General features: G+C 38.1%; 1 protein-coding gene across 3 annotated transcripts in view; it reads right to left on the minus strand.

Moving 5' to 3' along the window:
* Positions 1–818: 818 nt before the first annotated feature.
* LOC128686537 (zinc finger CCCH-type with G patch domain-containing protein) overlaps positions 819–25,402 on the minus strand; it is a 38,005-nt gene continuing 13,421 nt past the window's right edge. For all 3 annotated transcript variants that reach the window (XM_070084212.1, XM_070084211.1, XM_070084213.1), the window contains exons 4-10: positions 21,233–21,430; positions 17,448–17,590; positions 14,706–14,916; positions 12,471–12,599; positions 11,803–11,923; positions 2,086–2,256; positions 819–1,473 (exon numbers count right to left, since the gene is read on the minus strand). In XM_070084212.1, the coding sequence (XP_069940313.1) occupies positions 1,151–1,473; positions 2,086–2,256; positions 11,803–11,923; positions 12,471–12,599; positions 14,706–14,916; positions 17,448–17,590; positions 21,233–21,430 (1,296 nt within the window). In that variant the 3' untranslated portion in view covers positions 819–1,150. The remainder of the gene's footprint in view (positions 1,474–2,085; positions 2,257–11,802; positions 11,924–12,470; positions 12,600–14,705; positions 14,917–17,447; positions 17,591–21,232; positions 21,431–25,402) is intronic.

Genomic DNA, 25,402 nt, shown 5'->3' on the forward strand with positions numbered 1-25,402 from the left:
CCCACCTAGGCGGGGTGGCCCAAAAGGAAAAACGAAATTTTCTCCTTTTACATTTAGTAATACATACAGGAGAAGAGGTTACTAGTCCCTTGTTCCCGGAATTTTAGTCGCCTCTTACAACACGCATTGCTTACGGAAGAAGAATTCTGTTCCGCTTCCCCATGGAGATATAAGGAAATAAACAAGAATAAGAACTAGAAAGAAAATAGAAGAAAACCCAGAAGGGTGTGTACATATGTGCTTGTACATGTATGTGTAGTGTGACCTAAGTTTAAGTAGAAGTAGCAAGACATACCTGAAATCTTGCATGTTCATGAGACAGGAAAAAGGACACCAGCAATCCTACCATCATGTAAAACAATTACAGGCTTTCATTTTACACTCACTTGCCAGGACGGTAGTACCTCCCTGGGCGGTTGCTGTCTACCAACCTACTACCTATAAGTCATACAAATATTCTAAATAAAAATAATAATGTCTGATGGGCAGTCATGAGAGAATAGTCTCTTGCAAGTGTCTACATAGAAGTATAGATTACCAGTAAGCCAGATGTGGCATTAAAGATGTGCTCCCACATCAAATATAAAGCAGTGCAATAATCCCTAACTGCTGAGCTTTGCATATACATGTACCAATTTTTTTTTTGTTAGGAGAAGATGAGCATCTCTTAAAGAAACAGAAGAAATTCAATTAGAAATGATAGAATGATGAGTCATAAGGATTTGACTATACCAATAATGTAATGTATAGCCCATTTCTTTTTTTTTTAATGCCATTTTAAGACTCAAATTCTCAATATGTTTAAAATAAACAAAGAGTTTTAATATACAGTTTTACTGTCAGAATTGTAATGAATCTCATGAGTTACAATACAATAATGTATTAGGTGTAATATACTTCAAATCTGTAGCATACAAGTCAAACTTTCACAACTGTTTCTGGCATAATGGGGATATTTTAATGACAACACTACATTAATCAAACTACTGCTATTTCTGCACTGAACTACTATTATATTCATTTGTGCACTAAATCTTACCACAAATAACTATGATACACTCTTAACCCTATTTATATTAAAGAATACTTAACAATTAACTTGAGTGAAATGATATATTTATGAGATGAATGGTGAGTTCTTGAAGAAGTATTAAAACACACAAAATTTTTTCTTATCTTTTCTACTTTGCTGTTCTCCCTGAACTTTCTTTTCAGCTTCTTGCAATCTTTGTATCTCACTCTTTTTATTCTCTATCTTACTGTTGATTACTGATAGAGCAGCCTTATTACCACTCTGTCTCTCTCTTGAACATTCCATTCTTTCCACCTCTTTCCGAAGTTGACGAATATTTTCACTGAGCTGATAATTCTTCATGTTGAGATCTTTGGTTGAATCTTTTTGCAGTGCAGCCTTACTGACATTCATGAGTGGCTTTGAATTTGATTCATCATCGCTATCTTCTGCAGTCTGATCTGAAATTAATGATGTATGAACATATAAATGCTGCACTGAATTATCATAACCACATTAACATACCAAAATAGAAAAAAAACATAAATACAGTGATGTAAAAACAATGATCAGAGGTGGCATAAGTAATTATAATTTCATCTCTGTGATACATAACATAGCTATCCTGCTGTAGAACTGCACAGGACACAGCGAATCATCTAAAATTTAATAAGAACTCCTGGGACTGTATGTTACCAGCCAAATGTTGACTAGGGCCAAAAATCTGATTGTTACATATCCCTTAGTCTGTCATAGGGAAAGGGATAGAGGTATACTTTTATTCCCTCAAATTATTGTTTATTTTGAACATGAAATAATCAGATAAGATTTGTTTCAGTAGTTTTTAAATATGATTAAATAAGACAATTTTTTATAAAAAATACCTAGTATATTAGTTATTCTAATATACTGTTAGAATAGATAAGGTTTATTCAACTTTGCTTAAATATGATTAGGCTAACATACTACCATAATGGGTATTGAACTGGAAAAAATGAGGACAATTTACATGTAGATCACAAGAAGGAAATCATCAGATAAAGTATTTTAAGGTAAAATGACAAGATATGTACCTTTCCCTCCTAATTTTTTATTAATGATATCAAACACTGATGTTCTCTTTCTGAGTCTTTCTGCAGTTTGAGCTGATTTGGCTTCTTCCTTTCTTCGTTCTCTGTCAAGTCGCTTCTCGACGTCTAACAACTCCTCTCCATTTGATGCTTCTCGAAGTTCCATGCAACGATCTGTATTAATTTAAAAAAAGAATTATATACAAAATTTTAAATAATTATCTGACCATTTTGTACAATTAGGTACAGTAACAGTTAGTCATGCTTGAAATGAGGATGATATATATAATGTATTTATACATGACAGGCTAGACAAGTTATTCTCATAGGAAAACAACAGTAAGAATTAGGACTATGTGCTCCATGAACTGTGCAATGATGCCTTTAAGAAGCTCAACTCATTTCTCTTAAGAAATGAGTTGAGCTTCTTAATCCACCTTATTAAAAAAAAATTATTTTTAGTTATGAGCAACTTTACAGCAATTAACATGAATAAATGGTGTCAATCAAGCTAAACTCTTGAAATATTACTATAACCTGTGTCATTATAATTATCTAGGGGAGGGACTAAACTCACTAGGGTCATGCAACACCCAAGGAATGGAAGGCAATCAGGTTCAATCCAAGGAAGGTGAGGATAGACCCAATTCATTGGATCAAGAACCCCTCATCAGCATCAAGGCACTCCCTTGAGAGGTACTCCTAACCAAATTTATACTTAAATTAACCAAAAGCAAAGGAAATTTTGATTTACTTTGAGAGGTTATTTTGAAACCAGTAAGTCTATGTGACTGCCAGACTTAGTGATTTTATTAAACCCAAGTTTATGGACATTAGGGAGCACTGAAATTTTGGTCAAAGCTGCACTCTTCAGGCACTGTTCCTGATATATCTTAGATTCAGTGCCAAATATGAAGTTGATTGGCTGAGATTTAGCCTACAGCATCTGTGATTGAAATTTTGGAATATGTCTGTATTACTGAGTAGCATAGCACAGTGTTTTAGATGCTGTATCTATGTATGAGGCGACTAAAATGCCGGGAGCAATGGGCTAGTAACCCCTTCTCCTGTATACAATTACTAAAAAAGAGAAGAAGAAAAACTTTATAAAACTGGGTTGCTTAAATGTGCGTGGATGTAGTGCGGATGACAAGAAACAGATGATTGCTGATGTTATGAATGAAAAGAAGTTGGATGTCCTGGCCCTAAGCGAAACAAAGCTGAAGGGGGTAGGAGAGTTTCAGTGGGGGGAAATAAATGGGATTAAATCTGGAGTATCTGAGAGAGTTAGAGCAAAGGAAGGGGTAGCAGTAATGTTAAATGATCAGTTATGGAAGGAGAAAAGAGAATATGAATGTGTAAATTCAAGAATTATGTGGATTAAAGTAAAGGTTGGATGCGAGAAGTGGGTCATAATAAGCGTGTATGCACCTGGAGAAGAGAGGAATGCAGAGGAGAGAGAGAGATTTTGGGAGATGTTAAGTGAATGTATAGGAGCCTTTGAACCAAGTGAGAGAGTAATTGTGGTAGGGGACTTGAATGCTAAAGTAGGAGAAACTTTTAGAGAGGGTGTGGTAGGTAAGTTTGGGGTGCCAGGTGTAAATGATAATGGGAGCCCTTTGATTGAACTTTGTATAGAAAGGGGTTTAGTTATAGGTAATACATATTTTAAGAAAAAGAGGATAAATAAGTATACACGATATGATGTAGGGAGAAATGACAGTAGTTTGTTGGATTATGTATTGGTAGATAAAAGACTGTTGAGTAGACTTCAGGATGTACATGTTTATAGAGGGGCCACAGATATATCAGATCACTTTCTAGTTGTAGCTACACTGAGAGTAAAAGGTAGATGGGATACAAGGAGAATAGAAGCATCAGGGAAGAGAGAGGTGAAGGTTTATAAACTAAAAGAGGAGGCAGTTAGGGTAAGATATAAACAGCTATTGGAGGATAGATGGGCTAATGAGAGCATAGGCAATGGGGTCGAAGAGGTATGGGGTAGGTTTAAAAATGTAGTGTTAGAGTGTTCAGCAGAAGTTTGTGGTTACAGGAAAGTGGGTGCAGGAGGGAAGAGGAGCGATTGGTGGAATGATGATGTAAAGAGAGTAGTAAGGGAGAAAAAGTTAGCATATGAGAAGTTTTTACAAAGTAGAAGTGATGCAAGGAGGGAAGAGTATATGGAGAAAAAGAGAGAAGTTAAGAGAGTGGTGAAGCAATGTAAAAAGAGAGCAAATGAGAGAGTGGGTGAGATGTTATCAACAAATTTTGTTGAAAATAAGAAAAAGTTTTGGAGTGAGATTAACAAGTTAAGAAAGCCTAGAGAACAAATGGATTTGTCAGTTAAAAATAGGAGAGGAGCGTTATTAAATGGAGAGTTAGAGGTATTGGGAAGATGGAAGGAATATTTTGAGGAATTGTTAAATGTTGATGAAGATAGGGAAGCTGTGATTTCGTGTATAGGGCAAGGAGGAATAACATCTTGTAGGAGTGAGGAAGAGCCAGTTGTGAGTGTGGGGGAAGTTCGTGAGGCAGTAGGTAAAATGAAAGGGGGTAAGGCAGCCGGGATTGATGGGATAAAGATAGAAATGTTAAAAGCAGGTGGGGATATAGTTTTGGAGTGGTTGGTGCAATTATTTAATAAATGTATGGAAGAGGGTAAGGTACCTAGGGATTGGCAGAGAGCATGCATAGTTCCTTTGTATAAAGGCAAAGGGGATAAAAGAGAGTGCAAAAATTATAGGGGGATAAGTCTGTTGAGTGTACCTGGTAAAGTGTATGGTAGAGTTATAATTGAAAGAATTAAGAGTAAGACGGAGAATAGGATAGCAGATGAACAAGGAGGCTTTAGGAAAGGTAGGGGGTGTGTGGACCAGGTGTTTACAGTGAAACATATAAGTGAACAGTATTTAGATAAGGCTAAAGAGGTCTTTGTGGCATTTATGGATTTGGAAAAGGCGTATGACAGGGTGGATAGGGGGGCAATGTGGCAGATGTTGCAAGTGTATGGTGTAGGAGGTAGGTTACTGAAAGCAGTGAAGAGTTTTTACGAGGATAGTGAGGCTCAAGTTAGAGTATGTAGGAAAGAGGGAAATTTTTTCCCAGTAAAAGTAGGCCTTAGACAAGGATGTGTGATGTCACCGTGGTTGTTTAATATATTTATAGATGGGGTTGTAAGAGAAGTAAATGCGAGGGTCTTGGCAAGAGGCGTGGAGTTAAAAGATAAAGAATCACACACAAAGTGGGAGTTGTCACAGCTGCTCTTTGCTGATGACACTGTGCTCTTGGGAGATTCTGAAGAGAAGTTGCAGAGATTGGTGGATGAATTTGGTAGGGTGTGCAAAAGAAGAAAATTAAAGGTGAATACAGGAAAGAGTAAGGTTATGAGGATAACAAAAAGATTAGGTGATGAAAGATTGAATATCAGATTGGAGGGAGAGAGTATGGAGGAGGTGAACGTATTCAGATATTTGGGAGTGGACGTGTCAGCGGATGGGTCTATGAAAGATGAGGTGAATCATAGAATTGATGAGGGAAAAAGAGTGAGTGGTGCACTTAGGAGTCTGTGGAGACAAAGAACTTTGTCCTTGGAGGCAAAGAGGGGAATGTATGAGAGTATAGTTTTACCAACGCTCTTATATGGGTGTGAAGCGTGGGTGATGAATGTTACAGCGAGGAGAAGGCTGGAAGCAGTGGAGATGTCATGTCTGAGGGCAATGTGTGGTGTGAATATAATGCAGAGAATTCGTAGTTTGGAAGTTAGGAGGAGGTGCGGGATTACCAAAACTGTTGTCCAGAGGGCTGAGGAAGGGTTGTTGAGGTGGTTCGGACATGTAGAGAGAATGGAGCGAAACAGAATGACTTCAAGAGTGTATCAGTCTGTAGTGGAAGGAAGGCGGGGTAGGGGTCGGCCTAGGAAGGGTTGGAGGGAGGGGGTAAAGGAGGTTTTGTGTGCGAGGGGCTTGGACTTCCAGCAGGCATGCGTGAGCGTGTTTGATAGGAGTGAATGGAGACAAATGGTTTTTAATACTTGACGTGCTGTTGGAGTGTGAGCAAAGTAACATTTATGAAGGGATTCAGGGAAACCGGCAGGCCGGACTTGAGTCCTGGAGATGGGAAGTACAGTGCCTGCACTCTGAAGGAGGGGTGTTAATGTTGCAGTTTAAAAACTGTAGTGTAAAGCACCCTTCTGGCAAGACAGTGATGGAGTGAATGATGGTGAAAGTTTTTCTTTTTCGGGCCACCCTGCCTTGGTGGGAATCGGCCGGTGTGATAATAAAAAAAAAAAAAATAATCTATGTACTCTGCAATATTTATAAACATTAACTAACTTTCTTTTCAGATACTCTGATTACTTATATACTTTACTACTCAGATGGCTACAATGTCAATGAGGAAAGCCACGCAACATGCACTGCTTGGCCATGCCAGTGTTCTTTCAATGAACAAACTTTCGTCCAAAGGCGATATAAATGTGATGAAGGAAAGTTTACTGATGTTTCAGTGATTATCAAGATAGCAGCTAAGGATTGCTCTGAACTATGGGAGAAATCAATTGGAAACAGAAAGACTATTCCTATTCTCAGCCAGAAAAATACTAAGGAAAGATTGAGAAGATTGTACAGTAGAGAAATAGAACTTAATAGGAACAAAAATGTCTCCAAAAAAGCTACATTTCAGAAAGAAATGAATGAGTTGTTTGATATATGTAGTTGTTTCTGTCCTGCTGCCTCCTGTCAAGATGTAGGGTGCAAAATAAAGGAGTGTGACGGATACCAACTGGCCTGTAATTGTGATGTGAAAGTTCCTAAACGTGAGGTACAGTTCCTCCTTGACCTGAGTTGATAGGAAGATGAAAATTGGCTGTGTTGACATGACAGTAACGAGGATGTGGGATAGAGTGACGGTAAAAGAGGAGCAGGATGCAGCCAGAGCCAGGAAGCAGCTGGAGGAAAGACAGAGTGAACCGGCAGCTGGAGAAGTTTCTGATTCTGACGATAATTCAAATGATGCGATACTGATGCTGACTGTGTCTTGAGTTGTCTGACTGCCAGTAGCTCACAGCAGAACAGAACAAGACTCCCCACACTGGAAGCCACATGTGACTGATACTTGATCAGTAATTATGCTGGAGCTGCCATTGCTACAGCCACCTTAATGGTCTATGGCATTATCACCAAGGGCAACAAAAGTCAAGTTATTGGGCTACAGAAGTTACAAGATGCCAGACACAAATACCCAATGGAGAGGCAAGAAAATGAGCTAGCAAACTTGGAAAATATCACATCACTGTATTTTGATGGTGAGAAGACCTCCACTTGTGTAATGACAAAGAATGAGAAGATTAAGAAATGGAGTCCAAAGATAGTGGTGAAAGATTATTATGTCATCATGGTGGAGCCCAGCACTAAATATCTCACTCATGTGACTCCCAAGTCAGGCCATGGAAAGAAGATTGCCAAGACTATCTATACATTTCTGGTGGAACAGAAACTAACTCAGCAACCTGTTGCATGTGTTGGTTGCGAAGGAACCAACATAAATGTCGGAGCTGACAATAGAGCCATTCATCATCTTGAAATGTTGCTTGGTCATCCGGTCCATTCTTTCATCTGTCGGCTTCATGGAAATGAGCTGCCATTCCGGGCTGTTTTCTACCACTATGATGGTAAGCCAAGTAGTCCTGATCATTGGAGAGGTCCCATTGGCAAGCAAATCAAGGATCCTCTGAGCTGCCAGTTGTTGCTTTCCAGCCAGTCAATTTCACTGATTTCCCTGCTCTGAATGACAAGGTGGCTGGCAGAGGATCTGACCTGGGACCAGAAATACTTGTATAGGATTTGCAAAGGAGTGATCACAGGTGTGGCTGATGATGACTTGGCTGCTCTTGAACTAGGTCCACTGTGTGTGTCAAGGTGGAATACTTTATGGAGTAAGATCCATAGGCTGATGTGGCAACATCAAGACCCAGTCAGGAGCTGAAAAGAGCCATCATTATGATTTTAAAGTTCAGTGCTCCAATGTGGTTCCACATTAAGTTGCACCCTTATGTCACACACGGTCCAAAGAACGTCTTCCAGTCACTGCAATTTATAAGGCATCTGAACAGTGAAGAAAAGAAGATAGTAAAGAAGACTGTCCAAAGAAATTCCTACTTGGCCCACACAAATCAGCTGCTTCTTGGTATGTGCACTGATGAAGACATGACTGTGTGAGTCATAGATGTCTCAATGATAAGTAAAATTAGAGAATAGAATCAGCAGACAAAAGAAAGTACTGAGAGCTCTGATGAGGATGGAGAAGAGCCTGCCGATGCTGTTCATGAGGACTTGTTAATCTATACTGATGAAGAGGATGAAAGTGAAGATGAAGAGAATGACAATGTGGCTCCTACTGTCAACTCAACGAAAGTAGTGATTCCCAAACTAAAGTGGCAAGCAAAGAACTATCATTCTATGATTGACTCAAAGATTGAACTCAAAACTAAGCCTCCTTTCATTGTCTCTCTATCAGATCAACAGGTTCTGAAAATTACTGAGACTCCACTGGAGGTGCCCAAGTGGCCAAACAACACTCAGGCTGTTGAGAGAGGGATAAAATTGATGACTGAAGCTTGCAATGAAGTGACTGGACAGAAGGCAAGAGATGGATATATCGGCAAAGAATATTTTCCAGGAAAGTAATACCTAAGTTCCACACCAAGAAAGACTTCACTTATAACTAGTAATAGTTTAAAATTAAATAGTTAATGATTGATATATATAGCTGTATAGCCCTTGTGGCTTAGTGCTTCTTTTTGATTATAATAATAATTTTTTTTTTCAACAAGTCGGTCGTCTCCCACCGAGGTAGGGTGACCCAAAAAAAGAAAGAAAATCCCCAAAAAGAAAATACTTTCATCATCATTCAACACTTTCACCACACTCACACATTATCACTGTTTTTGCAGAGGTGCTCAGAATACAACAGTTTAGAAACATATACGTATAAAGATACACAACATACCCCTCCAAACTGCCAATATCCCAAACCCCTCCTTTAAAGTGCAGGCATTGTACTTCCCATTTCCAGGACTCAAGTCCGACTATATGAAAATAACCGGTTTCCCTGAATCCCTTCACTAAATATTACCCTGCTCACACTCCAACAGATCGTCAGGTCCCAAGTATCATTCGTCTCCATTCACTCCTATCTAACACGCTCACGCACGCTTGCTGGAAGTCCAAGCCCCTCGCCCACAAAACCTCCTTTACCCCCTCTCTCCAACCCTTTCGAGGATGGCCCCTACCCCTCCTTCCTTCCCCTATAGATTTATATGCTTTCCATGTCATTCTACTTTGATCCATTCTCTCTAAATGACCAAACCACCTCAACAACCCCTCTTCTGCCCTCTGACTAATGCTTTTATTAACTCCACACCTTCTCCTAATTTCCACACTCTGAATTTTCTGCATAATATTTACACCACACATTGCCCTTAGACAGGACATCTCCACTGCCTCCAACCGTCTCCTCGCTGCTGCATTTACCACCCAAGCTTCACATCCATATAAGAGTGTTGATACTGCTATACTTTCATACATTCCCTTCTTTGCCTCCATAGATAATGTTTTTTGACTCCACATATACCTCAATGCACCACTCACCTTTTTTCCCTCATCAATTCTATGATTAACCTCATCCTTCATAAATCCATCCATCCGCCGACACGTCAACTCCCAAGTATCTGAAAACATTCACTTCTTCCATACTCCTCCTCCCCAATTTGATATCCAATTTTTCTTTATCTAAATCATTTGATACCCTCATCATCTTACTCTTTTCTATGTTCACTTTCAACTTTCTACCTTTACACACATTCCCAAACTCATCCACTAACCTTTGCAATTTTTCTTTAGAATCTCCCATAAGCACAGTATCATCAGCAAAAAAGTAACTGTGTCAATTCCCATTTTGAATTTGATTCCCCATAATTTAATCCCACCCCTCTCCTGAACACCCAGGCATTTACTTCTTTTACAACCCCATCTATAAATATATTAAACAACCATGGTGACATTACACATCCCTGTCTAAGACCTACTTTTACCAGGAAGTATTCTCCCTCTCTTCTACACACCCTAACCTGAGCCTCACTATCCTCATAAAAACTCTTAACAGCATTTAGTAACTTACCACCTATTCCATATACTTGCAACATCTGCCACATTGCTCCTCTATCCACTCTATCATATGCCTTTTCTAAATCCATAAATGCAATAAAAACTTCCCTACCTTTATCTAAATACTGTTCACATATATGCTTCAATGTAAACACTTGATCTACACATCCCATACCCACTCGGAAGCCTCCCTGCTCATCTGCAATCCTACATTCTGTCTTACCTCTAATTCTTTCAATTATAACCCTACCGTATACTTTTCCTGATATACTCAGTAAACTTATTCCTCTATAATTTTTACAATCTCTTTTACCCTCTTTCCCTTTATATAAAGGGACTATACATGCTCTCCACCAATCCCTAGGTACCTTCCCCTCTTTCATACTTTTATTAAACAAAAGTACCAACCACTCCAACACTATATCCCCCCCTGCTTTTAACATTTCTGTCATGATGCCATCAGTTCCAACTGCTTTACCCCCTTTCATTCTACGTAATGCCTCACGTACCTCCACCACACTTACATTCTGCTCTTCTTCACTCCTAAAAGATGGTATACCTCCCTGGCCAGTGCATGAAATTACTGCCTCCCTTTCTTCTTCAACCTTTAAAAGTTCCTCAAAATATTCTCGCCATCTACCTAATACCTCCCTCTCCCCATCTACTAACTCCCCTACTCTGTTTTTAACTGACAAATCCATACTTTCCCTAGGCTTTCTTAACTTGTTTAACTCACTCCAAATAATAATAATAATAATAATAATAATAATGATGATGATTGATATAGCCCATGTACATTTGATTATACAATCTTCACAATCAAAAATTATATAAGCCATATACACTTGATAATTAACCTGGCAACCAATAAATTATAACTAATTGCTTTCAATGGTGTATAATTTGAAGAAAAGTCAATCGCAATGCTGCAGGGTAAATGGGCATGAAATGGTCTGAAATTTTTCACAGAAGTTTGTTGTGATCATACAAATAATGCCTGAAAAGTGCAGCTTGCATCTCTAAAATTTGTATTTTTTTAAATGCTCCCTAGTGGACATATCCCAAACCATAAGAATCTATCTCTAACTTTTCTTATGTTGATTTCCATATTTATTCTTACCATCTAAGGATATGAGTTAAATATTAGTAAACACACTGGCAGCAAAACAAAGTTAAAAGTGATGTTTGGTATGTAAAAAGTGTGGCATTCCATGTTTACATAACCCTGACACTACAAAGGATTCCTTCTCCCTCAAATTACAACTCACTGATAACAACATATCTGTGTTTGCAGTCACTTTTATTTTAATACAATGGATCTTTTCCTCCAAGGTAGCATGGTCCAAATAAGGAAACAGATTCAACATCAATCATACAAAGCTATCTTGCCAGAAATGAGCAGACATCACAATCCAACATTCCCACCCATCCTTTAGATTGGGAATCCAAATACAGACTCATTATGTTTTGTGATAATTACTCATAACTAAATGACAAGTGTACAATATCTGTAACTTTGTCTAACATCTATCTAGAGAGGTATAACTGAGTGACCTACCCAGTGACACTCCTTGTGGGTAAACATAGGCAGTCACAGGTTCCACTCGGCCATCTCCTTGTGGGCCAAGGCCGGTGCCAACCACATATCCCATCTTCTCCATCAGCTTTGATCCAATGCCCTAAGAAAAGAATTTGAAGCTGTAGTCACACATACTTGCATATATATGTGGTGCAATAAAGTAAACTACATGAATAATATTGGCAGATGATGCAAAAAAACAAAATCCTTTGCAGAATAAGAATTCAAGATGACTATAAAGTCCTACAAAAGAAATTAGATAAACTGAGCAAACAAACTCTCAAATGCATGGAGGAATTTAACATAGATATGTGCCATATAATAGAAATGTGAGGAAAAAAAAAAGGCTACATGAAGAATATAAATTAAGTGAATTACAGAAACAACAAATTACCAATATTAAACAACATATATGTCATAGTAAAATACTCATATATTATTCTGGCATATGATTACTACATGACATTCATAATTTTACAATGTAGAAAGTAATTTTTTTAAGATAAATCATGGAAATAAAGTAACTGCAAAATATATAAACTTTTTCAATGCTAATTCAAGCATAAATATTGCTCTAACCAGAAATACAACAAACTTTATAAAAGTGCAAAACACAAAAAAAAAAAAATTCAAATGGGAATTATAACCTTGGTATGCTTTTCCCAGTCACCGAGACGTTGTGATAGTGTGTGCTGAAACCAACTTGCAGTTGGAACGAAGATTGCTCTTTCATCCTCACTGCTATCAGGGTCACTAGCTTCATCAAAGGTAGGTCTCTACAAAAAATAAAAAAAAGAGAGAAATAACAAATGTGGCTCAGTCAGTAAGTCAGTAAGTTTGTTAATAAGCTCACCATTTAACAAAAGCTTTATTGCTGTATACTGTACAACAAAGTAATGCCATTTAAATCATAACAACAGATTATTATAAAAATAATCAAAGATCACACATAATGGTATAAATACAGTGAATGGAATTTACACAATTAAACTTATATAGGTTAACAACATGTGGAAAGCTCTGTATGTACAGTTGCAGAAAAAAATGCCTGTACTCACTCCTTGGCAGAAATAATATCAGGCAACTCAGACGTAATAAACAGAGTAATGATTTTTTTCATGAATGAATTAAAACAGCTTATAATGATGATGATGACTGGCTGACAAAATTAACTGCCGGTACTGTCTGTGTATCTATATAAAAGTAATTTTATGAATGCAAATACGAATTAATTACCAGTCGGACATTATATCCAATATATCATAAAACCATAATAACTATTTGAAAAGGTGACCGAATATACTGCAAAGGAAGTGTAAAGATTGATAACAGATCTGTAATCATCATACTTTACTCACATCTACTCACGTGAAGTATAATTTTGACAGATGAGTTAGGTGACTAAGTGAAAATAAATAAATACAGTGTTACCTCGGGACACGACCTTATTTCACTCCAGAAGGCTGTTCGAGTGCTGATACCGAACAAATTTGTTCCCATAAGGAATAATGTAATTAGATTAATCCATTTCAGACCCTCAAAATACACTTACAAAAGCACTTACATATAGTATACACTTACATAACTGTTCGCGTTTTGGGCTGTTCGTATCCCGCGGTACCACTGTATATAACAGAGGGTGTATAAATCTGTAGTGGAGGGAAGGAGGGGTAGGGGTTGTCCTAGGAAAGGATGGAGGGAGGGGGTAAAAGAGGTTTTGTGAGCAAGGGGCTTGGACATACAGCAGGTATGTGTGAGCATGTTAATAGGAGTGAGTGGAGATGAATGGTTTTTAGGACTTGACAAGCTGTTGGAGTGTGAGCAGGGTAATATTTTGGGAAGGGATTCAGGAAAACTAGTTAGCCAGACTTGAGTCTTGGTGGTGGGAAGTACAGTGCATAAATTCCAGAGGAGGGGTTTGGGATATTTGCTATTTGGAGTGGCATCTGAACTGTCATATCTGTGTGCCTCTGGCAAGACAGCAATAGTGTGAATGATGTTGAAAGCATTTCTTTTTTGGGTCACCCTGCCTTGGCAGGAGACAACCAGCACATTAAAAGAAAAAATAATAATAATAATAATAATCTCCATGAGTCTAGGTAGTAGGTTGTAGACAGCAACTACCCAGGGAGGAACTACCCTCCTGCCAGGTGAGTGTGAAACAGAAACCAATAATTGTTTTACATGACGGTAGGATTGCTGGTGCCTTTTTTTCTGTCTCATAAACATGCAAGATTTCAGGTACGTGTTGCTACTTCTACTGACACTTAGATCATACTGCACATGCATGTACAAGCATATATATACATACATACCCCTCTGGGTTTTCTTCTATTTTCCTAATAGCTCTTGTTTATTTCCACTTATCTCCATGGAAAAATGGAACAGAATTCTTCCTCCACAAGCCATGCATGTCATAAGAGGTGAATAAAATGCCAGGAGCAAGGGGCTAGTTACCCCTTCTCCTGTATATATTACTAAATTTAAAAGAACAAACTTTCATTTTTCCTTCTGGGCCACCCTGCCTTGGTGGGATATGGTTGGTTTGTTGAAAGAAAGAAAGAAGAATCTCAATGGAGAGGGAGAGAAGAATCCTTCCTCTATAAGCCATGCATATTGTAAGAGGCAACTAAAATGTATAAAGAAGAAAAACTTTATGAAAGCATTTTTTTGTGGGGTCACCCTGTCTCGATGGGAGATGGTCAGTGTATTAAAAAATAATAATAATAATAACAGAAGCAGCTAAAGGACAATTCTCCAAGCCTTCCTTCCAACCAGACTTCCCCTTTTATATAGAAATTCTGGAGCTGCCACTGATATTACAGTATTGTAGAATGCATCCTCCCTAAGAAATGTAAAATAATCCAAATTTCAGTACCGACCTCTTCTCTCTGCTCCTCTCCATCATTGTCACACTGTAGAGGAACCATCTGTGACAGCTGCACTTCTGCTATTTCTTTGTTTTTGTCGTATTTCACACAGAAGGCTGATCTATCTTCAAGTACATCCTCTACTGTAGCACTTGTCCATAGATCATTATTATATTGGACCAAAACCCGGCTTCCAGTTACTATGGTGTCGTATTCAGGTTCTCTGTAAGATACAGAATTGCTATACTAAATTCACCAATAGACAAAGACATAACATATTTAACTGTAGTAGTAATATACATACAGTATGAAGATATGAGAAGTACAGCAAATGTCTAAATGAAATTAATGTTACAATAACACATTCATTTTGAATAATTTACTTAACTGGAATTATTCCAAATTCTAAACTAGAAAATGCATCCTCAGGTTGTTCTTATATTCATAAATAACCCACAATTTAGAGGAGAACTTTTAGATCACTTTTTGTTCCATCATAAACTGTCATTAAGTCCAAGAGAGACCAAAATATTATTGAAAGTTTTCTCACCAAGTTGTGGATTAGTTGTAAACATTTCACCCACTGTATTCAGATCTTCAATTTTCTAATTTAAAATTTTGAATTAGATATTTGCTCCAAAATTATTAGGTTTCCAAATTATAGCGGTAATTCTGAATTGCAATTCACATTTTGAAGGAAAAAACTGCACATTTTCAGAATGAAAGAATGTTTTTCAAAATGTCGAATTCAAAATGATCTGAAATCCAAATTTTTCAAGATAAAAGTGAAAACTTGAATTTCATTTCAGATTCTGAAAAAAAAAAAATAGGGACCGCAAAGAATAAAAAGTTATACATGTACTACCATGGCTGGAACAATACGCAAATAACCAACACTTAGGAGAGGGAAACTTATGATGACATTTTGGTCCGACTTGGACCCATGACAAGTCATGATGTTTTGGGCCAAGTCAGACCAAAATGTCATCGTGTTTCCCTCTCCTAATGTGGGTTATCTGTGTAATGGGAACCTTTTCTAAACGAGAAAGAATGCTTCCAAAATTATTTACGAAAATTCCTCTAGTCAATATTCTTCTTATCTGCATTTCTCAAATTCGAACACATCACTGCATGCCTTATTCTGAATGAGAGAAAAATCACTGCAGCGTACTGCAAGACAAGAGTGGAAGAGGTAGCATGTACAAGGAATGGACTGAGAATATAACTGAATCAGAGTATGGTATATGTCAGTGGAGAGAACCAAGAAGTTGAAAAGAGACTTGGTACTAAATAGGAAAATTATGCATGGAAAGTTCATGAGTTAATCTGCTCCAATCAGGAAATATACACAAGTCGAGGGCATATGCCCAAAATGATTTCACAGTAATGGGACTGTGAACCTGAGCACTTCCACTGACTAGCACTTGGTCTAATGCATCCAAGCACGTTTCCCATCATCTTAAGATGATAGATGAATGAAGCAAAAGCTTGTAATCACAGTGTGTCCTACAAGGAAGCATTTTTTGCAACTGTACCAGCATATGCATTTTAATGGATACCAATGTGTTCAGAGAACCAGCAACAAATAGCAAAATTATGCCTAGCAGTAATTAGTAATAATATCATTAGATTATTTGCAGCAGGAGACTGGCAGAGTTTAGGATTCTAATATCTGCAACACATTTTAAAATGATCCAGAATACATTACAGAGGACAAAGCATGCAATTTCAAGATTTTTTTGAGCACAGTAAACATAACATAAATTTCTGCCATGAAGACAGATGCAGTAGCCAAGAGGGAGCCCCTGCTTTAGCAAATTTAGGAAATACAGTATAGTACTACGAAGTTCACAACACATGACTTGCAGACTTCGATAAACTTGTACAGATAGAAAATTATTTAGCATATGTGCAAGCACATACAATTAATAAACTGAGACAGTACAAACTAGCACAAAAAAAGAAAATCCCCTCTCATAGTCCTGCTGTTAGAGGTACCTGTTCTCTTATCCAGCCATTTTCAGCTAATAATTGCAAGCTTAAGAGAACATCTACTGTAGTTCAATAGTGAAATACTAAAAAAAATGTTGGATCAAATTTATAATCTGCAGACATAGTGGTGGTTTTTAATATAAAATAATAGATATATTAGAAAGTCCAACTACATACAATAAAACAGATCCTAAAGTTAAGCAACATGAATTACAATGAAAGATTGAGAATACTGGAAATGCTCTTCTTGGCAGACAGAAGAGATTTGATAACCACATAAGACCTTATAAAATATGAGATAACAGATACATTAGATATTTTAGAACCACCAACAGGAAGAACAAGATGGTTGAAAGGCAAAGTGCCAACAAATATGGGCAACACAAAGACACTTAGAGTAGAGTAAGTTCAAGGAAAGTTTTATTAAGTCATCCTGGATAAAGCCCTCATTCAGCTAAGCAATGTATTAACAAAGGCTTGCTCTGCTCTATGTGTCCTTGTATTAGAATAAACAAGAACCAACATCTATAAAGTAAGAAAGGCAGTGCTGAAAAACATGAGAAAAAACTTCTTTTACAATAGAGGGGTAGACTGCTGGAATAGGACTCAAAATGAGACAGTATGTACTACAACCACTGCAAATTAAAACACAATGACAACCAAAATATCAAAGACAGGATACCACGAGCATAGCTCTGCTCATATAACTACAGTACAAATAAGTACAGTAATTACACAGAAAGATAAAATCCATAAACAGACCTGTGTTCCTTAATATCAGAAATGGAGACAATTTTTCCATGAGAGAAGCGGCATTCATCATCAGAATACTTGCACCGGCCAGACAAGAAGAACCGGCATGGTAGCATTTCCAAACACGTTGGCTGACTAAACAAGACTCGAACCTAGAATTTAGTAATTAATTTACTAAGTGATAAAAACTTATACTCTATAAATATTTTTGGGCATAAATTTAAGACAAGCTGGGAAATGCAGCAGATGCTGGGCAATTTTTACACAACCTTCCTAGACGTAAAACGAATTTCATTTGGGAAAGATTCCTCGGGGACTCCAACCCCCTCTCCCAATCACATTCTACCTTTTCCTATGCCTAAATTAATGATAACATAAAATGTTACATAATATCACTCTAAAGGAGGGGTGTTAATGTTGCAGTTTTATAACTGTAGTGTAAGCGTGCTTCTGGCAAGACAGTGATGGAGTGAATGATGATGAAAGTTTTTCTTTTTCAGGCCACCCTGCCTTAGTGGGAAATGGCCGATATGTTAATAATTAAAAAAAAACTATCACTTTAAAATTGCAGACAATTAACACTCACCATGTTGGTTGAGATTCAATGGCACCAAAACATGAAGTAATTTGCCCAAGTTTTTCATTCAAATCAATCTGCCAAGTTGGATTAAGAAGAGAAAATTTCTTTAGTGTGCAAGTGCCCATCAGTGTCTTTTGCATTTTCTTTGATGACCAATTTTGATGAGGAAACACGATGCGCTTGCTCTCTTCAATCTATGGACACTTAAAATAATCACAGTCCTGAGGTCTGAACTGCACCTCCTTTATTGACATTAGTCCTCTGGCTGATTTCATGTCTTTTTCTTTAGTAAAGCAATGTACTGTACTGCAATAAATTACATAACTTACATTTCAACTCATATTATGCTCTACTTACTTCAGAGATGGTATCACCAGCAAGCAGAGTCAAGAAATTAAAATTTCTCAAATTATTTTTAGCTTCTCCTGGCACACGCACAGAACCAGCTCCTATTCATATTAGTAGTATAGGTTTCTCTTGCTTTCTGCAAGTTATGCTTATGAGAATTCACTATTATGCAATGTCCTGTCTCTGTCGGTAGTTCCTTAAGTGTAATATATATTTGCTACATGATCTTTGGGGTTTGCAAAGTATACCTGAAGATTCTTATTATGTGGAATTACATGTTGATGACCTTATTGTGAATAGTACAACTGCCTAGGGCCCAGAAAACAACCATATAAAGTGAAGGACAAGTCGACTATCATGGATATCTGAATAAGCCTGCATAATTCAAAGAAATCAAGAGATATATGAGTGAAATCTCTGTACAGTAAGTCCTCTCTTAACATCATTTTGTTCAACATCGTTTTGTTATAACGTTGATGAGAAAAAAATCAATTCCTGGCTGGGGCCACTGTCTGTGTGGAGTTTGCATGTTTGTTTTTGAACTGTCTGGTGGCATGAGGTACTCCTTGCAATTTTTGCTTTGCAAGCATTTATTCCTTGATTTAACCCTGTTGCAATGAGTGCTAAAGGTGCAGTGACACCCCTGATGTTTACAACAATTAGCCTATGGTAAAACTGGTTTTGTTATACGTTGTTTACAGCCTATCTATGACGTTAAGTGAGGATTTACTATATAACAATAATTGAGGGCACAATATGCCTACCTGTTTGTGAATCAATCATACATGCCCTGAGTACCTGTAACCAACAATGCATTCACAGATGAAGTAAAAATACAGTAGTATAAATTCCTTAACACTTAATGACACAGTACGGAATCTAAACTACAAATACAGTACAGTGCATAATTTAGAAAACTATGTGTACTAGTACCATCCGACTTACAATCTGCTCGACACACGACCACTCTGACTTACGACCATAACTGGCAGCAGGGCTGGGTGGGTCGATGCACACTGTCATACGACAGCTGACTGCTACTTGTGGCAATGTGCCATCTTGGGAGAGTTCTCACATCACTCAGGCAGCATCACTTTGAGTTACCCTGCCCTATCAGCAGCATCATATTGTATTAACTGTACTGTACGGTATGTGCAAGAATGGTATATAATACCGACAAGATGAAATTAAGACACATGTGCAACATCTGGGTATCTTTATTGTAGACGTTTCGCCATCCAGTGGCTTTATCAATACAAATTCTAGGACATAGCTTGAAGACAGTAGGACTATATACAGAAGATGAGGTAATCAGTCCCTCAACCTAGGAGTAGGTGCGAAGAGCACCATAGTCGTGGAGATTCTGAAGCAGAAGCAAGGAGCCTGGCGCTTATATAGTAACGTCAGGTGTAGCAGACGATGGCATAGTCACTGGTAGGTGGGATTCCCCAGTGGAAGTAGGTCCTTCCCAAAGAGATGGGTTAGTTGTAGTAGTAGTTGTCGTAGTCGTGAAGGTTATGTACATGTCCTCAGAATCAAGATTCCATGATGTTGCAGTGTCTGACAAGTTGTGCAAGAATGGTATATAATACTGACAAGATGAAATTAAGACACATGTGCAACATCTGGGTATCTTTATTGTAGACATTTCACCATCCAGTGGCTTTATCAATACAAATTCTAGGACATAGCTTGAAGACAGTAGGACTATATACAGAAGATGAGGTAATCAGTCCCTCAACCTAGGATTAGGTGCGAAGTGCACCATAGTCGTGGAGATTCTGAAGCAGAAGCAAGGAGCCTGGCGCTTATATAGTAACGTCAGGTGTAGCAGACGAGGGCATAGTCACTGGTAGGCGGGATTCCCCAGTGGAAGTAGGTCCTTCCCAAAGAGATGGGTTAGTTGTAGTAGTAGTTGTCGTAGTCGTGAAGGTTATGTACATGTCCTCATGGAATCTTGATTCTGAGGACATGTACATAACCTTCACGACTACGACAACTACTACTACAACTAACCCATCTCTTTGGGAAGGACCTACTTCCACTGGGGAATCCCACCTACCAGTGACTATGCCCTCGTCTGCTACACCTGACGTTACTATATAAGCGCCAGGCTCCTTGCTTCTGCTTCAGAATCTCCACGACTATGGTGCTCTTCGCACCTACTCCTAGGTTGAGGGACTGATTACCTCATCTTCTGTATATAGTCCTACTGTCTTCAAGCTATGTCCTAGAATTTGTATTGATAAAGCCACTGGATGGCGAAACGTCTACAATAAAGATACCCAGATGTTGGACATGTGTCTTAATTTCATCACTGTATGGTATATATGTACCTGGACAGTAAACTTATCCATGGCCCCTAAGAGGAAGTCTGAATCTTGCACTAAAAGCATAAAAAGTCAAGTAAAAAAATTAAATACAAAAATAAAACAATAAAATAAAATCATTACAATAACTGTCATGTTAATATACAGTAGTAAGATATTTAGTTAAAAGTAACATACGATACTATGTAGGTACTTAAATAGCAAAGGTTTAACATTATGCCCTACCCAGTATGTCAGCAATTTTCTAAGGTTTGACTTGCATCCATTTTGACTTATGACTGGCTGGTCGGAACCCAGCTCTGTCGTAAGTCGGATGGTACTAGTATACTGTAAATATTAACACAAAATTTGGTAAAACAATGGAGTTTACCTGGAAGGAAGATAACTGAAAAAATTGGAATTAAGAAAACAAGAGAATAATATGATATCCTAAGTAATCACTGTAAAAACAAACTTTTAAAATGAACCATATTACAAATAAATTCCTATGACCAAAATTGATGTCTAGTATATGCAACTTATAATGAAATATGTACCTGTGGCTTATGTAGGTCAGCTTCACCATCTTGTGTCACAATACTCAGAACAATAGCATTGTGATAAGAATGTCCACCCCATTTTTCAGTGAATGGTGAACGACACTGAGTTCCAACCATCTCCTCCAGTCCTTCTTTGGAGTACTTGGGTTCACTTTTCTCATCATCACTTCCTCCTGATAATGCTGCAATCTCGGACTGGTGAAAAACAGATTACATTCCTGACAAAATCATGAGTGTAATGTCACCATGACTGTTTAACATATTTATAAGTGAGGGGTATCAGAGAGAGGTGTGAGATTAAAGGATTATGAATCTGATACAAAGTAGGTGTCACAGTTGCTCTATGCCAATAACACAGTTCTATTTGAGAGACTCTGAAGGAAAGTTGAAAATGTGAGTAGACAAAATTGGGAGCAAGGCGATGAGAGTAACAAAAAGTCTACGCAACAAATGCTTGGATAACACAGTGAAGGGAGTATGGAGAAAGTAAATGTATTCAGACACTGAGATATGGACACATCAGCAGATGAGTCTATGAAAGACAAGGTGAACCATAAAATAGACAAGGGTACACAAAAAAAAAAGGTAGCTGGTGTGTAGAGGAATTTGTGGAAAGAAAGAGGTGTATCTATGGAGGCAAAAAAGAGGATGTACTAAAGTATAGTGGTATCAACACCTTTATATGGGTGTGAGCATAGACTTTATACCTTACAGTACGTAAAGGCTAAAAGCAATGAAGACGCCATGTTTGAGAACAATGAATGGAGCGATCATTATACAAAGACTTTGGAATGCAGACATTAGAAGATGGTGTGGGGTTATCAAAGGTATAATTCAGTGTTGAGAAGGGGTTATTGAGGTTCTTTGGGCAATTAGAGAGGATGAAGCAGAATACAGTGGACCCCTGGATATAGGTCGGTGCGGAAATAGGCCAATTCGGAAATTGAGGACTTCTTCGGCGAAATTCCCCCCCAGATAAGGGCCATCTGCTCGGAAATCATTGGCATGAGACGTGTCCACCCTCTAGCAATGTGCTTCCTCACACGTATCACATTCAGTCTGGGCGTCTCTCTCATTGGGGTAAGAATACTCTGTGCGTTTGTCCATTCTTTTTGGTGCTTGTTTATTGATTGCAACTGTGAAATTAGCCACCACAGGGCCAAAGGTGAGAAACACGAAAGAATTCAAGAAAGAAGTTATGGCAAAATATGAAAGTGGTGTACGTGTGGTGGAAGTGGCCAAGATTTATGGGAAATCTACATCAACAATCAGTTCCATCCTGTTGAAGAAAGCAGAAATCAAGGAAGCTCATGTTGCAAAAGGTATAAATATTCTAACAAAACAGAGGTCTCAAACTATCAAGGATGTGGAGAAGTTGTTGTTGGTGTGGATCAACCAAAAATAATTAGTGGGAGATAGTGTTTCGGAGGGGATAATTTGTGAGAAGGCAAGGCAACTGTATGTGGATCTCGTAAAGTAAATGCTGGGAACGAGTGCTGATGTTAGTGAATTTAAGGCCAGCAAAGGCCGGTTCGACAGATTCAAGAAGCGTAGTGGCATATAAAGTGTTGTAAGGCATGGTGAGACTGCAAGTTCAAACAAACGTGCGGCTGCAGAATTCATGCATGAATTCAAGGGTTACTCAGAGGCTGAAAGATTCCTCCCCCAACAAGTGATCAATTGTGATGAAACAGACCGATTTTGGAAGAAAATGCCAGAAAGGACCTACATCACACAGGAGGAAAAGGCACTGCCAGGACACAAGCCTATGAAGGATAGGCTAAATCTTTCGTTCTGTGGTAACGCTATTGGGGATTTCAAATTGAAGCCTTTACTCGTGTATCACTTTGAAATTCCAAGAGTGTTCAAGAAAAACAATGCCATGAAGAGTAAATTGTGTGTGATGTGGAAGGCTAACAATAAAGCATGGGTCATGAGGCTAATATTCATTGAGTGGGTCAGTGAAATGTTTGGCCTGAGTGTGAAGAAACACCTCCTGGAAAATAAATTGCCACTTAAGTGCCTCCTGTTCATCCTCCAGACTTGGAAGACCTGTTGTTTGAGGAGTGTAAGTTCATCACAGTGAATTTCTTGCCCCCTTAATACCACTCCTCTCATCCAGCCCATGGACCATCAGGTCATTTCAAACTTCAAAAAACTGTACACCAAAGCAATGTTTCAAAGGTGCTTTGAAGTGACCTTGGACATTGAACTGACCATAAGAGAGTTTTGGAGGAATCACTTCAATATCCTCCACTGCATAAGTCTTATATGTATGTAGATAAGGCTTGGCAGGGAGTGCCTTCCAGGACTTTGAACTCTGCCTGGAGAAAACTGTGGCCAGAATGTGTCCTCAACAAGGATTTTGAAGGGTTTGAGGCTGACCCTAACAACCCACGCCTATTGCGGAATCTATTTTTTCATTGGGGAAGTCAAAGGAGTTGGATGTGAGTGGCCAGGATGTGGAAGAGTTGGTGAATGACCACAGGGAAGAGCTAAGCACTGAAGAGTGGCAACACCTTCAACTGGAACAGCAACAGACCACAGCTCAGGAACTTGCTTCAGTGGAGAAGGAAGTGAGATGGAAGGATGTGTCTTCTTCAGTGATTAAGGACATGTGTGCAAAGTGGAATGAGTTGCAAAATTTTGTTTAGAAATATCACCCTGACCAAGCTGAAACAAGCCATACCTGGAACATGTTCAGTGACAAAACCTTGTCCCATTTTAGGGAAATCTTAAAGACACCAGAAACAGAACACTCTGGACAGTTATTTTGTGCGACAGGGGTCCAATGACTCTCAAGCTGGTCATAGTGCCATTAAAAGACAAAGAAGGGAAGTAACCCCAGAGAGGGACCTGTTACCTAAAGTCCTTATGAGGGGGATTCCCCCTTCCAAACAATAACCCCAACTCCTTCTCTCCTCCTCCTATCTTCCATAAGTCAACAAGTCTTCAATAAAGGTATGTAATAGTGATTTAATTTTTCATGTATTTATTTGATTTAGTTCTCACTGTTTTGTGTATGAAAAAGAGTACTTAATCTTTAAAAAATGTATTTTGTTAATATTTTTGGGTGTCTGGAACGGATTTTTTTTTTTCAACAAGTCGGCCATCTCCCACCAAGGCAGGGTAACCCAAAAAGAAAGAAAATCCCCAAAAAAACAATACTTTCATCATCATTCAACACTTTCACCTCACTCATACATAATCACTGTCTTTGCAGAGGTGCTCAGATACGACAGTTTAGAAGTCCCTCCAAACTGTCAATATCCCAAACCCCTCCTTTAACCCTTCCAGGGTCCCCAGGCCCTCTCCCAGACTTGTTCTCAGGATCCCCCAAATTTAAAAAAAAAAAAAAATAATTATTTCTTATGAAAAGAAAGAGAATCTTTTCCCGATCATAATGACACCAAAAGTATGAAATTTGATGGAAAATTTACGGAATTATGCTCTCGCAAAGTTAGCGGTCTCAACGATGTTTACACATTGGCAATTTTGCCCATTTTGAGCCCTATTTTCGGCCAATTCCAGTGTGCTAGTCGACAAAAATCATAACTATTTCACTAGAACTTTATTTTTTCTATCGAATGAGTACAAGAAACCACCCATTTACCAATTTCAACTATCCAATACAGTGGTCAGAATTTAGCAATTTTGCCAATTTCACACAAATTTCAAAAGATGCCAATTTCCAAATAGGGTCCAGAAAAAACAAGAAAGACATTACTGGCACTAAAATAACATTTCCTCTGTTGATTAGTCATGTCCCCATGCCCCTCTTACATTCTTTTCCTTTCCACTTTGAATTTTTTATTCTCACAAAAAAATATAGAAGATTTACTGTTATGCAGACTACTGCATTAGTGAAGAAATGGTATAAATAATATCGGTGCACTTCTGAAAGAATATTAGACTCATCAGTTGACGTGTATTGGACGCTTAGCATGATTTGTTTACTTTTGAACTTTGGTAAAAATCGAATATTTCTGCTACTTTGAGCTCAATTTCAAGGTACTTTTCATTGTAAAACCAGTCAAAATCATCTCAATTTCTGTAATATGTCTTCCATTCTATAAAATGAGACCAGGAAAACTAGAATACAATAATAAATACCATGCGAAAATACAGTGCAAATTCGCTGTTTTAATCCAAAAACACAGTCAAAGA

This window comes from Cherax quadricarinatus, chromosome 12, assembly GCF_038502225.1.
Source record: "Cherax quadricarinatus isolate ZL_2023a chromosome 12, ASM3850222v1, whole genome shotgun sequence".
Classification (NCBI taxonomy): Eukaryota; Metazoa; Arthropoda; class Malacostraca; order Decapoda; family Parastacidae; genus Cherax; species Cherax quadricarinatus.